Genomic DNA, 16,644 nt, shown 5'->3' on the forward strand with positions numbered 1-16,644 from the left:
CGTCCGACTATTGTTTTGGGTAAGGAACATTGCTCACATTGGGTTCACAGCCAAATAAAATTACCCCGATAGACACATGTTAAAATGTTAAAAGAATATTATATACATTGTATTTTATGTTTAGGATCATAAGATCGTCTAAGCATGCATTTACAGTTAAGCTTTCAATATGATTTTCAATATCAGAGCATGAGGCCACTATGGTACAATTCCCAACCCCTTCAGTCTACGGGGCAAGAACCCCAAATTGCTCCCGGCGGCATAGCCTGCAGTGTATGAAAGTGTGTGAATGATTAGTAGATCAGTTGCCTTGCACTGCACAAAATTATTGTATGAATGTGTGTGAGAAAGGATGAATGCTGATATGTGTAAAAAGTGCCTTGAGTGGTCTGAAAAGTAGAAAGACGCTATAGGTGCAGTCCATTTTACCATTATAAAGATCTTACAACAGTAAATGTCCTTGTTTAACTCTACTTACATTTCATTAAATCTGTTCATATTTTCGCCCAGATGTTGTTAAGCAAGATGTGGTCTAGTTCGTTGTAGATTCATCAAAATCCCACTTGGGAGTATAACAGACCTACCAATGCATCCCTGCAGGTATACCTCCTGTGTTGGTACAACAATTGCTGCCAGAGTTGATCATTTTTAAGCTTAAGCAAAAAAGAAGGGAATGGAAATTGACTGGAAGTGAAGCCAGTGAGCATCAGCTGATCTCCAGCTGTACAGTCATAGACATGGGTCTGGTTTCTGCGTTGAAGTCAGTGGCGTAATGAGGAGCATTTGTTTCTGCTTCCTAACTGTGGTTACTTTTACAGCATCTGTTGACTGTTGCTGCATACTCCCATTTCCATGCCAATGCCCCCTCCCCACAACCAGATACATCAGCTAAATAAAAACAGCCAGACTAGCCCCGTAAAAATGTCCAGCTTCCAAGTCCAGGATAGCTGGATCTCTACAGTTACATGTGCTGTACTCCTACTTTGCAGCAAAATCCTAAACAACCTTCCTCAGTGTCACATCACATCTCTGCAGTATACATAGCCACTGATAGATAAGAACCACACTTGAACATGAATGAGTTGTCATTATTCCAAAAGACTTTAAATCTTCCAAAGGAATTTAAGGTGCTGCCAAGTCAGATGATACTTATCTGTGGGTTCATCACTAAAACAGACAGATTTCACAGGTAATCATGTGTCATTGTGAATATAAAATATATTCATTAGTCATTTTAAAGTCAGTCAGTAGTTAAGCAGTGAAAAAATGAAATAGACCTAGGCATAAACTTGAAGAGCGCAGTTATATCAGTGTAACAGTTGAATAAAAGCCTTTCAATCTGCTCAAAGTGACCAAACTGACAAGTCACTATGTAGTACCAAATCTACTGTGCCAGGGCTCGTTCATACTTACCAAGTGCACTGTTACCAAGGGACCAGAAATATATTTCCATGTTTTAACCAACATAACATCCACCATGGCCATTACCAGAGATGAATCATTCAGAAAAGTCGAAATAACTTATATTTATATGGAATCCTTAACAGTTCCCAGAGCTGTGGAACAAAGCACAGGGCCCCTACAGCCTCCTGAGAGCCGTCCATGCACATCTCAAGAACTACACTCCTTTCCTCTTCTCCTGCCTGAGCCCTGGTAATGTTACTCCACATGTGAAATCGATACCACATCATTCATAGCCAATTCTCAATTGTACCATCAAATCCAAAACACATTGCCAAAAGTATTACCTTTTTTTTTTATTTCTCTCTGCTTAAAGATAAAACTTACTTCCCAAAAGAAGCAAAAAAAACCTTTCAAAGATAGCAGAAGAGAAGGAACATGACAGTGTCAAAACATTCTCTTTCAAAATGTATCAGTGGGTTATAATGTAGTTCATATTTCATGCTCATAATAAATTGATTCTTTGCAGCATTTTCATTTCATGCCCAAATGGCAAGGACGTGTGATAAGAGCCGCTAGAGAGCATTAAGTGGAATATGTAGGGACCTCCATAAGCTCTAGGCCCCCTCATAGGTGTTTAATAATAAAGCCTTGGTTCATCCAGCCCAGCACTGTGACTAAGATTATGTGCTCCCCAGACCAGCCCTAGGGCCTTTTAACTTTCATAAAACATAATACTGGAACACACTTACACCATCCATCACTCTGACACAAACTGCACATGCACAGACACAACTTTTTGTAATAGTGACACTAAAATTCAAGGTTTTAAGGAAATATTAAATCTACTGAAACACTGTTCCACTCTGACAGGTTTCTTCACCTGCCTCATTCAGGAGACTGTTAATTTTAAAGGCAGCAGCAATTGGAGTTGTATGGCCTAGAGTGCCAGAGCAAGGATTTGAGCCTCTACAGAGGTGAGAAATATGTGATTTGTGAGAAGTTTTAACACTGCATCACGCCCCTCCCTGCAAGCCTTTACGTCCAATTACAGCATTCAAACACCAATGACAGGAGACAGTTTCCATCCAAAAGAGTAAGAGGGGAATGCGTTTTTTCTTTCCTCTGTGGTATCGCAAGCATTTTACCAGAACCTGGGCACCAATTTAAAGTCAATGTTAGGACAAAGTAGCCTGTTTTTCTGCACATTTCCACTCCCATCAGACACAGTTGCGCACAATATTCACATGGCCTTCCACAGGAGGACTTTTTCCATCCGCTTCAAACAAATACTCTAGTTGTGACTTGACTTCCCCTGGTTTTACGACAAAGCACCAGTGTTGGTATAAAACAGGTCATTGGGACCTCCCTAGGACCAGTTTGGTAAAGCTATGAATCCTGCCAAAATCCACAGCTACCCAAGAGCCCCCACACACACCCATATGTCGTAAACAGCTTAAAACCCCAAATACATTTTGGAATGGTATTTGCGCAGTATGGATGCAGACGCTTATAATATATTCCTGGTGCTGCTCAAACTTTTTCCTGGCTACAAGTTGTGAACATGCATTCTATAAATTCATCTGTAAAAGATGGTGATTTACTGGGCTGGAAGGGAAATAATTACGAGAGTTAAAGCATCCTCCCTAAAAACTGCAGTGTGTACATTAACATAAACTGCAAACAAACATCTAAATTATTAATTAGAACCACAGTGGAACAGAAATCCATCAATAACAAAAAAAATCCATTCATAAAATGCTATGGGTTTTTATTTTTAGTTCAAAGAGCGAGAGAGAAAATAAGAGGGGAGGAGCATCAAGGTTGGATTCCAGCCAACGGTCATTTATGACATCTCATTGGCAGAAAATGAAATGCTAAACAAATACAGCTCTTTGTGAGTAGTTTAATTAGGTTGTCCTATGTTCAGATGAGAAACTGAGAAAAGCTCCTGCCTGCTGAGTAGCTGTCCCAGAGGTCCTTCACAGCCGAAGGTCCTTCTTGTAAAAGTGACAAGATCTGCTCTCATTTTTAAAGCTGAAAGCCATTTCCTGACTCTCTTTGTAATGCGTTTATTTCTGGCACATCACAAAGGGAGAGGAAGGTTAGGGAATAAAGTAATGATATGAAATCACACAGAATGAATGTTATTGTTGTTGCTGTAATGTGGTAAAATGACTGGAGCTATTGTATTATTAATTTATTGTACAACAACCTCACTGAAATGTTTTCAAGTAGGTCTGATAACCCTAAATCATGACCAGTAGACTGGATTAACAACTTTTCAGAGCCATTCCTCCATCTCTCATTCCACATAGCAACCCTTTGTCCACCTATCTCTTGACATTTACACAGCCTTTTCCTCTATATCTTAATTTCTCTATCAATCTTTTTAATTTCTCCTCCCAAATTTTGTTAAATCTCTCCATCCCTTGTGTACATGACTGTTTATTTTTCCATCTCTCCCCAGGTACAGGGGGCTGCAGTGGTCACTGAAACCTATTAAAAATGTCACTTCCAACTTGGTGAGACACACTACCACTGTGCTGATTTATCCCTCCAGTGCTGCTGCTGTAACTTTGTGAATGTCTCTCATCAGCCTATTAACAGCACATGAGCATGGCCAGAAAACAGGTGTTGGAAGAGTTTTACAGTCCATCACCTCACCAGCAGGAGTTGATCAGCAGTAGAGAGTGCAGGCAGCACCGATGTTCCAACACTTTTGTACAAAAGTCAGAACGTCAAAAACAAATTGTAGATTTTTTTGCAAGACTGTTAAAGACATTTGGGGAAATACACTTATTTGCAGTCTTGTGGAATTAGATGAGAAGATTGATACCAATCTCAAGCTGCCCCTAGGCTTCTTTAGATCTGCCTCTGGGAGAGAGGAATTAAGGGGGCTTACTGTAACTTTTTGAAACTGACAGTCTGACTTTGGCTCACACATTTGATTGGATAGGTGAAAGAGGAGGCTTGGTTTGAACTTTTTTGCTTTGCCCTTTTATCACATTCTTCACAACCATTTGAACTACTTATCTACTAAATGTGATGTGAAAATGTGCAAGTGTACATGTGCAACTTGCTGAATGACCTCAAGGAGACACTGTCTGAAAATATGCACATTAGCTAAACAACCTATCTTTGTTTTGATATAACCTGACCTTTATGTTTTTTTGGATTAAATACAAGCTACAACCAGCGACCTGTTACATTAGCTCAGAATAGAAAGTACAAACAGGGGGCAATAGCTAGCCTGGCCGTCTAGTAGTAACACAATCCTAAGCGCACTAATAAACCTATTGTATCTCATGTACTAATGAAACTTTTAACTATTTTGAGCCATAAAAAGAAAAGGGGAGATTTTTATATTATTTTTACCATTGCTTTCTTAGTACAATTGAATCCCATTTGACTAGGGCTGCCCCCATTTTCTTTATCCTGACTATTGTGAAGGCATGTCTATGTAATGCTTCTATAAGCAACCACCACGACACACTTGACCTTTCAGTAGAGCATGCAACAGGGCAGGACATGCTTAGTGCTCTTACAGTGACGTCATTATGGGTTTTTGGATTGGGGCAACACACACCAGCCCAAAAGTGGATGCCCAGAAATGTGGCAAAGACTTAGAAAAGATAACAAAATTTAAAAACAGATATATTTTTAAAACAGACTAGATTTCTCCCAAATGTAGCTTTGCAATAGTTCAAGTGGTTCTTGTGTGAAGTACTCACAAGAAACAAGGTTTCCCAAGAAACTCATTTGGTCAGCTTTAGAGGCACTGTTTGGATTTTGTTACCTCCTGTTAAGTACTCATTTAAGTGTATTTCTAAATATTTTGGACGGTTTCTTTAAGGTATATAAAGAATACACCACTACCAGATATGAACATCTGTCTATGGATGTGCAAGTCAAATTAGATCTATTCTATGATAAGGAGTGGACCAAGTCAGGCCCGTTGCTTCAGAACATACTTTGGGAAATTATCATTTTCATGATGAGCACATATAACGGTGCAAAAATGCAGTGACATTACGGCAGCGAGAACATGCTTGAGACAGTTTGATATGACCCGAACTGCCTAAACTGTAACTGTGTAGGAAGTGAATTCCGGGGGTCTACAGAATACTGCTCACCAATACCCCAACTTTCCTGCAGGCTTCTTCCCACAAACACAGCACTAATCCTCATCTCCATCTTTGTTCCTTAAATTCCATCCACTGATTTTTTTCATGTTTATCTGAAATATTTCCAGCACTCCATTAATTTCAGCTTTCCTAACACATCCTTCCCATAATTTCTCGCTTTATGCTGTCATCATTCCAGCCAGATTCCAACTCTGGATTAGATCTATCACTCCATCCAATGACACATAGCAAAAAGGCAAAGCAGAACATTTTGTTACAACTCTTCTTATAAAGTAAGGCCTCTTTCTTACAGCTCCTTCCCTTCTCTCACAGAAGCCTGACTTTTTCAAATATTTCATAACAGAGTCACCCAAAGAAGTGTTAAGGGTTTAATTAACTCTCTAATGAATGAGGCATTTACAAACATTGATATAGTGTTGATATTAGTTTGCAAATGATCCACCAAAGGGCTGATCAGAGAATATTTATTATCTTACACAGATCCATCTCTTTGGTCCTTCTCTTTGACGCTTCTTCACTCTGCGTGAAATCAGACCAGACAACACGTAACTTAAGATGTCATGTTAATGGCAGGGAGCTCTACAGAAGCGCCTGGCCAGCACAGACAGGGTAAGCTATTTGCTGACAAATGGGATTTGGTGCTGAGCTTGAGCAGCATTAACTGGTGGGTTTTATTGGTTGAAGGAGCACGATATCATGGCGGTTTTCTTCTCTATGCCTCTCTGGCAAAGTGGACGACATTGCGAGGAGCAAAGGCTTTTGGTCACGCAAAGGTGCCGAGTGCTGTTAAACAGATGGCAGGAGACCAGTGAAGATAGTGGCAATGGACAGCAGATGGTGGAGAGATCACGCTGGAGACCATAGGAATGCACTGTATATACCCAACACACTGCCAATCCCCTGTTCCTGCTCACACAATTACTTGATGAGTCTATCTTCTAGTTTTGCACACGTAATGTAAAACATTATGCATTTCCACTAAGATTAAAGAGGAGAGAACAGAATACAACAGAACAAATATTTTTAATTTGCTGGATTAAAGAATCTGAGTATAAGGCACATACTGTGTTCCTGTAGAGAGGCATGGTCATTTTTATGATAATCAGTTTTAATGTCTCATCATGAACATTTATCCTAATCCATTTACAACTGACAATAATGCACTCACCACTAAATAATTCAGCTTCCAATGATCCAACATCAACTTTTCAGTGCAACAGTAATTTATGGGTAAACCAATAGGGGGCAATCTTGTGCAGTAAAGCAAAAGGACAGAGCATGAGGCTATTACAGCTGAACTACAGCATGTACTGCTCTGTCCAGGAAACTGAGGTTCTGCAGAATGTCATCCTTGTCGGGTTTTTCAAAGCAGTTTGAGACACGAATTAATTGACCCGACGATGTGCCGATTTTTAAGCTGGTGAAAATATGTGAGATTTCTATGGCAAGATTCAGAATAGCACTGCCATCACTGTCACTTTGGCATCTATATATGGCCTTTAGTGATATTTTTTTTTAGAAATCTATAAAAATCTGATTTAGTTTTCAGGGCACAAAATAAGTGAAATCACACAGAAAAAATAGTCTAACTGTGTTGTTATTATAATAGCATAAATGTGTTAACTATTTTCTAAATACTATATCTAAATATAATTAATTTACGTAATGATCACATATACCAGAAAGAAAACTCCTATTTTAAGCATTCTTTTCCTTTTTCTCTGTACATTTTTTACAAAGAAAGACAGAAAAAATGAATCACTATATAACTCCGTTTCACGGTATGAAGCGAGAGAGTCTTAACCCCCTTTACAAGAAGTGCACAATTTCAAGTAAACCAGTGTGATGTGGGGGAAAATGTGACTATGAGGGTCTTTGAGTGAAAAACACCCATCCTGAGAGCTGCTGCTGGGACAGGAAGAAGAGAGTGTAGGTGGGGATGTGGGGGCTTTGAAACCACAGCAGGTAGGTTAGAGTGACAGGTTTACCTCCCACAGCTCTTACAGTATGGACCTGACATCCTGTCTGTCATCATGCAAAGAGACACAGCAAAACAGAGAGGTAAGCAGACCCAGTCAGATTCCAGAACAGGCCAGTAGCTCTCACTTCTCCGTCAAGGACTCTGTGTGTGAGTATTACAAAGGTAAGGAACAGCATTTCAAAACAAGGTGATACCATATGACAGCTGAATATTATATCATGATATCAGACAAAAATAATACACATTTAGAATGTGCAGACAGACATCATTGACAAATTATAAATATTGTGATTTTGTCACAATATTATTTATGTTTAAAAATCCTGAATGAGACTGACAACTAACAATTTCTTCCTCTAATTCCCTCTTAGACCAGAGCGGACATGTCATATTACACATACATCAAAATCCTTTTCTATATTAAAATCATATTCAGGAAATATTATAAATACATCCAATCTTTGACAAGTCAGGAGTAAATTCATGTATCCAAATCTTTTGTGCAAACTCAAGACAACACCTTAGTTACCTTTCACTAATCTCTGCTATTCTTCTCTGCTGTCACTGGAAGAGTGTCGGCCATTACATGCAGGCTTGGCAGCTGCATTTAGCTGCAGCGCTGATATTCTGTGGCCGTCAGATTATCATACAGAATGATGACGGCTGCAGGGGACTCAGGGCAGGGTCAAAGGGCAAGGCACTACCTCTCTAGCTTTAACAGTAGTCAAACTATAAAGAAAACGGTTATCCTATCGCACAGATTGGTGAAACATTGACATCAAACTTTTAAAGTGGTGAAAAGAGGCCATATACAAAATGTCCTGTCACTCACTGAGCAGCACTTTTATTGTTCTCTGTTGGATCACATAAATCTAAGTCTCTGGAGTACCAGAGAGATATGAGCCCATGTCATAGAATCATTATTCTTAAACATTAGTTTACAATTCATCCTAGATAATATGCAATTAAAGCTTGTATATTGTGAAGCAGCTTTAGACCTTTAGCTTTACAAATCAGTCTGTATTTCCCTTGCTGAAAATATCTGCTATTTTTAGTAAGAATTTAATTAGTTTCAGCTGTATATATTCCATTGATTAATTGATATTTAAGAGATATTTAAAACCATAATGGCTGATTTAACGGAATTTTTTCACGGACCAAAAGTGAACACACTTTGCATTTCTATGTTTACAGTGAAAATTATGTTTAGGAGATGCCATCGTTTCTAATGTAAAAATCTGGGGGTTTATGTGTATTTAATCCGTCTGAAATGACTCGTTGTTTTGACTGTAAAAATATTTAGGCCTGGGTGATATGAAACTGAAAGAAAACCACAAGCCTGTCGTGTGCAAAAAATGTTCAGGTCTCACAAAACGAAAATCAGGCTACATGTGCTCTTGGGTAGACTAAACATCTTACACATTTAGGCTACTTTTTTGTCTGTCTAATGCATTGAGATCTGGCGAACCTGTGAATTATGTAATTCATTCATAGACTGACGGTCAGAGGCTCCAAGTAACTGTTGCAAGTATAAAGTATATTTAAAGTTGTTGTTTTTTTTCTTGTTGGCAAATCACTTCGTTTTTTATATTCATTATTTCACAAGAACAATTCTCCATAGTCATGTAGCCATTTTAAAGCCTTTTCTCACAGAGACATCGACAGAAAATATAAATTTGCTCGACAAAAGATGAGATTCTGTCAGAGCCGCACACGCTGGAAGGGAATGAGGAAACTGATTGTTATTTTGCTAAGGTCCCTATAGACGGCGCTGCAGACCTGCAATCCAAACACCAGCTCTGAAGCGAGTCAAGAACTACAGCGACTGCACGCTCGTCAGCCTTGCTGCACTTGATTATAAATAATATTTCCATGTTCAAATTAATGCAAAGTAAAACAATTTAAAAACCCGTCAGACTACAAAATAAGAATACATGGACATGGGGTCATAGACTATAGTACGTTTTTTTCAGGTATTTAGACCTTTAACCAAATCAGACTAATTCTTCCTTGAATGCCAAAAAATATTTTGTATTGTAATACAGTCAGTTCTCTCTACGGCGACTCAAAGTTTGACCAAAATTTCAACAAAAGAAACGTCTTCGTTTTTAACAACTTGTTGAAGTGGAGTCTGCTCGCGTGCGTAAAGTCACTTCTCTGTATATGTAAGACAGAGCTGCGTACTTCAACTTTTGACTCTAGCTGAAAGGACTCTTTTTTATTTTGGATCTAAGACTGTGACCCAAAACAAATCGCAGTCAATAATGGGCACTCTAATAAATCTAATTTCCTCTGTCACTTCTTATAAACCAAACAAATAGATTTAAAAAGAGTGACAATTGTTGAATCTGCTTTTTAAAAGTGAGTTTCCCTGATTAAGGATGATCTCAACACGTAGGCCTACATAAATTCCCTCACCATGTCACATGCTATCTTATTGTACACTATTCATCAAACACAGTAGGCTATTTATTTTTTTTGTTGCACCATGTTACTCACTTGTGCGGGAATAAGTCTATTTAGTTGTAATAATCACAGGTACAACTATCCGGGAAAGCCTTGTGGCGTTTTCATGACTATGTAATTAAGTGCGTATACATAAACGTTTTTATAAAATGTAATTACTGAACATAAGAAAACAAGAACAGTAGTTGATTAAATGTCAACTATGTATCTGTCCACCGTGCTGCTGATCTCAGGATGTTGTTTTTTTAATGTCACAAACCTCAGATTTTTTTTACTCTTACCACAAAGAAATAAAATGATTTAATGTGGTAGCTGTTGCATGTGCCCTCCATTTTCGCAAATGGGGTCTATGGTTTCAAAAAAAATCTTGTAAGCTGCTCAAATATCCAAAAGCACGTTTTCAAAAGCGTGGAGTTGGAGGAAAAGAGATCAGGGTTTCCTCTTGCGCTTTCCAACCATGACTCCAAAAGAAGGTATCAGCCCTGGCTTTATGGTATATGAGAGGTGTCAGAGGAGAGCGGCTTGAGCTAAATACGCTCTTCTACTATGGTCTGGAGCACTAGTTGCTATCCAAACACAAATAAACAGAAGAGGAACATTGAAGTTAATGATAGAGGAGGGGGGTGGAGGCGTGTCGGAGGGCGGGCTGAGAGCTCCAGAGCCCTGGAGCCCTGAAAAGTAAAGGACCGGTGAGCATTACGCACAATTCCAGCCCCAACACCAGACGGGACTCCCACGCTGCTGCTGTCTCAACTTCTTCGCCTCCTTCCACAACTTTTCACAACTTGTCACATCTCTGCAAAGGTCCGAAGGCATCAGAGTTGACTGCATGGCTACATGAAAGTTTACCGGACTTGGAACTTATTAAAACTTTTAGTGGCGCTTAATTGGAACTCGTCGCCTCTATAGTCACTGTGGATTACTGACACACTGCAGGACATTTGGCTGCTATTTATTTGGGGTAAGATTCTGTTTGGCAGGGTTTATGTTAGTCTTCTGCAAGAAGGAAACCAACCATACTCAACTCAATTGATAGAGCTTGTTATCCAAAGAATACATGTACCTTCAATGTTTAACTTATCGGAGATTACTGTTGGTAAAAAGGGTTCACTTTTTATGAACAAAGCTAAATGAAATATTGTTTCCATGGGTGATCATTGCTTATGATGATCGAAAGTTTGAGTTCATGGTTCACGTTTTGACATCACTGCCCTCGGCCCACAGCGCATAACATTGCTGAAACGAGCAATGGCCTTCGCGTCTGAGAAACATGTCACTACTTATTGAAAACCTGCCAAAAAAGACTCTTGACAGTTTTAACACTACAAGGCACTACTTAGGCTGCTGTCAACGTGTAAATGAAGTCCAAAGGTTGTTGAGAGAAGAGCAGGTTGGAGAAAGTTTTACACGGGCAAATAACAACACGCATGGTGACTTATGTTGCACCTGTGCAGAATTTAATACAGGCTGTCCCGTCCGTCAAAGTGAAAGCAAAGTAAAAAGAATTCTAATATCTGTGAACAGATATGACGACCTGACCGAAACAAGCGACCAGCCCTCCGGTTACCATGTATGTCCGCAACACTTTCACTCTACGAGCTCTTCCCCAGCTGTGAATAATGTCTTACTCTCAATGAAGTTTCATGTTCAGAAGGCTTATGACATACCATGTCAAACTGTGATTTAGCCTGATCAGCTAAAAACTGCTCCTAGCATTACATTATATTATCCTAAAGGGGGGGAAAGAGCTTTTCTTATTTTTATTCTTTAACAAATCTGACGGTCAACACGCCGTTGGTTTGCCGCCAGTCTTGAACTAACACCGTGAACTCTATGTGTGGAAAACACAACTTTCCACCCCCACAAGCAATGAAACCTGGCAATCTAATTAGATGCACTGTCAGCTCACTTTATTAGTCCTGTATTGGTTGTTCCTGCTTATACTGGAGATAAACTTCATGCTAAAGAAAAGTATATTGAAAGCCAAAAAGGTTATTTGCCACCACGTACCCTTGCACGGAGGAAACCCAGGAAATAATTCATTCCTTAAAGCTAAATATTCTTCCTATTAAATTAACTAGTTACTCTGCGCAACCGTCAAATAAAAGACACACGCATTTATATCAAGGATCAAAGTAACTTTATATATCACAGCCATCATTTGTGTTTACTCGCACCCATGCAGTGACTTACATATTTGATATCTGGATGCAAATTTTTAAACTGCACAAACAAGCAATTACAAACGGAAAACCCAACATATTACCTTTTATGAGTTTTTGTGGGGGGGTTTCATAGTGATCTTTAATGCATAGTGTTAATCTATGCCACATGAGTCTTTTTAAGCCTCTTTAAGCCAGTCTTTAATTAGGCTACAGTTTAGATGACTACATGTAACTTAAAATTGATTTGAAAGCATCTCTGTATACAAGGGACACACACTGCTTGGGCTACACGTAAAATAGGTGTTTATAGTCTCTCTTTAGTTTTTCACTTATGACAAACGGTGTTTTACTCATCATTATCAGTAAATCATACCAAGAATATCTGTTTATTTATTTATTAAATTAATGAATTTCTCACTCTAATCTGAGTACAAATCAGATACCTTTGGCGATCATGGTAGTATAATCTCCTTTGTCGGCGGAAAATGATTTTCAAGAGGTAGGTGCTCCTATATTTAGATTTCTTGGAGCGTTTCATGTAAAATAGTAGCGTGAAACAGGTGGTTGTTACATTATCTTAATCACTAACAAGAGGCTCTGCTTTGCCCGCCTTTGTTACCACATAATTACTGGTTCTAAAGTGGCTTTTACGCACAACATTCATGGTTTTGTTTTTTTCCTCCCCAAGGATTGTCACCGTGTCTTCTGCAGAGGTCTGAGCCGAGATGGGGAGCAAAGCCCTGCACGCTCCGATCCCACTGCACCCGGCCCTCCAGCTCACAAACTACTCCTTCCTGCAGGCCGTTAACACATTCCCCGCTGACCAGCTGCAGGGACTGTATGGCCTCAGCGCTGTGCAAACCATGCACATGAACCACTGGACTCTTGGTTACCCGCACATCCAAGGACTGAGGTCTACGATCACAGAGATGGCAGCCGCCCAGGGTCTGGTAGACCCCAGAATTCCCTTCCCAGCGATACCCTTCACCGCAGCAGCACAGCTCTTCCATCCCAAACAAGTCGGCGTTGCGCACGGTGTCCCCTCGTTGCACAAGGACAGGCCGAGGTTTGACTTCGCCAACCTGGCCCTCGCTGCCACCCAGGAGGACCCACCGAAAGCTGCGGATCTGACGAAGTTGGCATCAGGACTAGGGGGAACCATCTCTGAGCTGAGCAAGCTGTCCCCGGACAGAAAACCCACCCGGGGCAGGCTCCCATCCAAGACTAAAAAGGAATTTATTTGCAAGTTCTGCGGCAGGCATTTCACCAAGTCCTACAACCTCCTCATCCACGAGAGAACCCACACAGACGAGAGGCCCTATACCTGTGATATCTGTCACAAGGCCTTCAGAAGACAAGACCATCTCAGAGACCACAGGTAAAGCCGATTTATTTTACAGATATTTGGAGGGGGTTACTTTCTTGCAAATCACATATTATGATTATAGGTTTTTCCGTGAAGTCGCTAAAGCACTTTGAGACATAAAGTTGAACAAAGTTGGGTACTAATAACTTTCACATTAGAGATTTTTGGCCCTCTGACTCTGGGGTTTGTAACAGTTACAAGAAACCCCATGCATGAGAACACATTTGATTAAGTGTTATTTCTGTTTTACAGATACATCCATTCCAAGGAAAAACCATTCAAATGTCAAGAATGTGGGAAGGGATTCTGTCAGTCTCGAACTCTAGCCGTCCATAAAACCTTACATATGCAGGTAAGCTAAAATTATTAACAGCCAACATAATTTTATTCTGAAAGAGTGATATTTTATGATCATAATGCACCTGTCATGCTCTGTCTCCTGCATGCATGTGGATATTTATACGTCTCACAAAACGATTGCGTTTAAACAATTTAAAATTTGATTTAAAATTGTGAGCGACAGATACACATACTGATCATTTAGAAATCATTGTGTTAATCAGTGTAAGGTATTACTGACACAGTAGTTGATTTAATTAGATCATTAAAGATACAACTGATAGACGTTCTATACAATAAAAGGGAATAATCCTTTGCTTGCTTTAAATCTAAACAGGAGTCCCCCCACAAATGCCCCACATGCGGAAGAACCTTTAATCAAAGAAGTAACCTGAAAACTCACCTTCTCACCCATACAGACATCAAGCCCTACAGCTGTGGCCGCTGCGGAAAGGTGTTTCGGCGCAACTGTGACTTGCGACGGCACAGTTTGACGCACAGCCCACATCAGGACTTCTAAGCTGGACAGACTAACAAATAAACAATGGTCAAAACGCAGGAAGACAAGTCAGCGACTTTTTTTTGTTCAAAGACGATCCACAAACCAGGACACGTTTACTGCTGCAGATTCTAGATTGGGATTTGTTTGCACCTCAGTGGGACAGCAGCGGAGCTATGGCCATGTCCAGCATTCACACCACCTGTAAATATCAGGACTATGTACATAATGTGTTTGTTTTTTATTTTATTTTCTGACATTAAATGCTGAAGTTGTCAAAGAACAGTCATAAGTTTAAAGTATGTTAAATTGTATTTTAGAAATAAATATTTACATTATACATTGACATTTGCTCTGTCTTTTTTTTCACGATTCTACTGCTTTTAAAGAAGGGACGCAATGTTAAAGGCAAAGCAAAAAGCAGATGCTTTATACCATGGCCATCAGACCGTCAGATCAAATATATTGCGGATAGGAAAGTAGTTAAAATCATCTGTGTCCTTATAAATAATAATTTATAAAACCTTTGTGGAGAAACCAATCAGAATGCTTTTGTAATAAAAATGACAATCTAATAATGTATGCATAATTGTCTGCCGTTCACCGATTAGTGTTTTTGTACGTCTCAGAACAATTTAGCCTAATTTATTGGGCTGTCTTCTCCAGTATATCTGAAGTTTTCAGAGGCTGATAAGTATTATATAGCCGCAGATCACTTAAATGTCTATGTCCACATTACCTCTGATAATATAACTGACCTGCTAAGAGTCACCGAGGCTCTTTTCGGTGATATCTCTGATCTAAATCAACCTGCCACCACTTTACATTCATCCTTTTAAATTGGGGACTACTTGAGCTTTAGTGTGATATGATTAGTTTACACAATATATGCCTAATTATGTAATATAGCTATCATGAGAAAAATATTCAGGGGAAAATATGAGAGCTGTGGACACCATGCGGAGACACCAAGAGATCTGTATGTAAATAGGCCTATATCCTGAACTTCAGAGTGAGATAGATAGATTTGGATTTTACCCAGCTAGCCTTTGATCGGCCATCGGTACATCGCTTAAACATTAACTAGCAAACCTTTTAGCAAAATAAGCCGATCTTTTATTTCTTAATTTAATTTATTATTATTATTCTTAATAATTCGGTGAAGACGAAGTAGGATTCACTCCCACTGACTCCTTCCTCCTCACTCTGGCTTGCGGTGTGCTTGGCCTTCAGGCCTGTTGTTTCAATGCTTCACCATCATTTACTATTGGCTGCTGAAGACATGTTAGAAAAGACACATTTGTAACCAACAGTGCAATTAATTGTATGTTTTAAAAAAACATTTATCTCTAAATGAACATAGGGTCTTGGAGAAGTAGCAACAGAATCAACATACGATGTTTAGATGCATTAATTGCTGCAGAAAGGATGAAGTAAAGCCCAATTTATTACACACTACAGGAAATCATATAATCATATCATCATGCAAAATATTTTGAGCTTTATCACTAAAAATGAAGAACTGCAGAGGATGCAAATATGTATTATTATTAATATTATTATTATTATTATTTATCATTTATCATAATAGCAATCATGAAAATACTCATCTTCATCATAACGACCGAACCCTGAGTATTTCTTTTTCTTTGAAATTAAAGTTACTTCCAAAAGTTATATTAATATCTTTATGCATGTGATGAATAAACACGATTATAATTAGACGAATTGAAACTAAATTAAACAAACAAAACAATTCTTGAATTGAAATATGATCATATGATGCAAACCTGAAAGCGAAAAATAATATTTTACCCGATGTACAGATGTATAAAAATACATGATTTACAAAGAAACTATAATTTGTAACAACTTTGGAGTCATCTCACAAGTGAACAAAACTTTGGTAAAATTTAGTTTTTATGATGAATTATTTAAACCTATCGGTAACCGGCGATGGATCAGTATGAACTTTCAACTCAAATTTGAGCATTACCTTAATGGGAATAATGTCCTCGAGATTAAACCCCACAAGTTCAATCGTGTTCATAAGCAACAAAGATTCTACAAAAATAACAATAGAAACAGATAATTTCCTCATTCTTTGATCTGTCACTTGCCTTGAAGATGTAAAATGTGTTAAAATGCAAGATGATAGTTTTTCCCCTTTCACCAGTATTGACCAAACTTCCACTTGACTGATTAACGCTCAATGTAATGTTGTCGGGCACAGAACTAAGAAAACGTGACATTAAGAACTCACTTCATTGACCTTCGTA

General features: G+C 38.9%; 1 protein-coding gene across 2 annotated transcripts; it reads left to right on the plus strand.

Annotated features, from left to right (window-relative positions):
• Positions 1–10,717: 10,717 nt before the first annotated feature.
• On the plus strand, positions 10,718–14,617 carry osr2 (odd-skipped related transciption factor 2). 2 transcript variants are annotated; one of them, XM_069656727.1, is made up of 4 exons: positions 10,718–10,957; positions 12,850–13,539; positions 13,780–13,879; positions 14,204–14,617. In XM_069656727.1, exons 2-4 carry the CDS (start codon positions 12,887–12,889, stop codon positions 14,384–14,386), a joined length of 936 nt encoding a protein of 311 aa, XP_069512828.1. In that variant the 5' UTR covers positions 10,718–10,957; positions 12,850–12,886; the 3' UTR covers positions 14,387–14,617. The 2 variants fall into 2 exon arrangements, with proteins under 2 accessions (XP_069512828.1, XP_069512829.1); XM_069656728.1 differs by having other exon boundaries at positions 14,286–14,617.
• Positions 14,618–16,644: the final 2,027 nt, after the last annotated feature.

This window comes from Semicossyphus pulcher, unplaced genomic scaffold (assembly GCF_022749685.1).
Source record: "Semicossyphus pulcher isolate SPU_LCO1_2020_fin unplaced genomic scaffold, fSemPul1.0.p SCAF_9, whole genome shotgun sequence".
Lineage (NCBI taxonomy): Eukaryota > Metazoa > Chordata > Actinopteri > Labriformes > Labridae > Semicossyphus > Semicossyphus pulcher.

Excerpts from the sequence above, each read along its gene's own strand:
- osr2 (XM_069656727.1), top strand. The coding sequence starts at position 12,887 with ATGGGGAGCAAAGCCCTGCACGCTCCGATCCCACTGCACCCGGCCCTC. Across the intron at positions 13,540-13,779 it reads GACCATCTCAGAGACCACAG|ATACATCCATTCCAAGGAAA; the intron begins GTAAAGCCGATT and ends TCTGTTTTACAG. Across the intron at positions 13,880-14,203 it reads ATAAAACCTTACATATGCAG|GAGTCCCCCCACAAATGCCC; the intron begins GTAAGCTAAAAT and ends AAATCTAAACAG.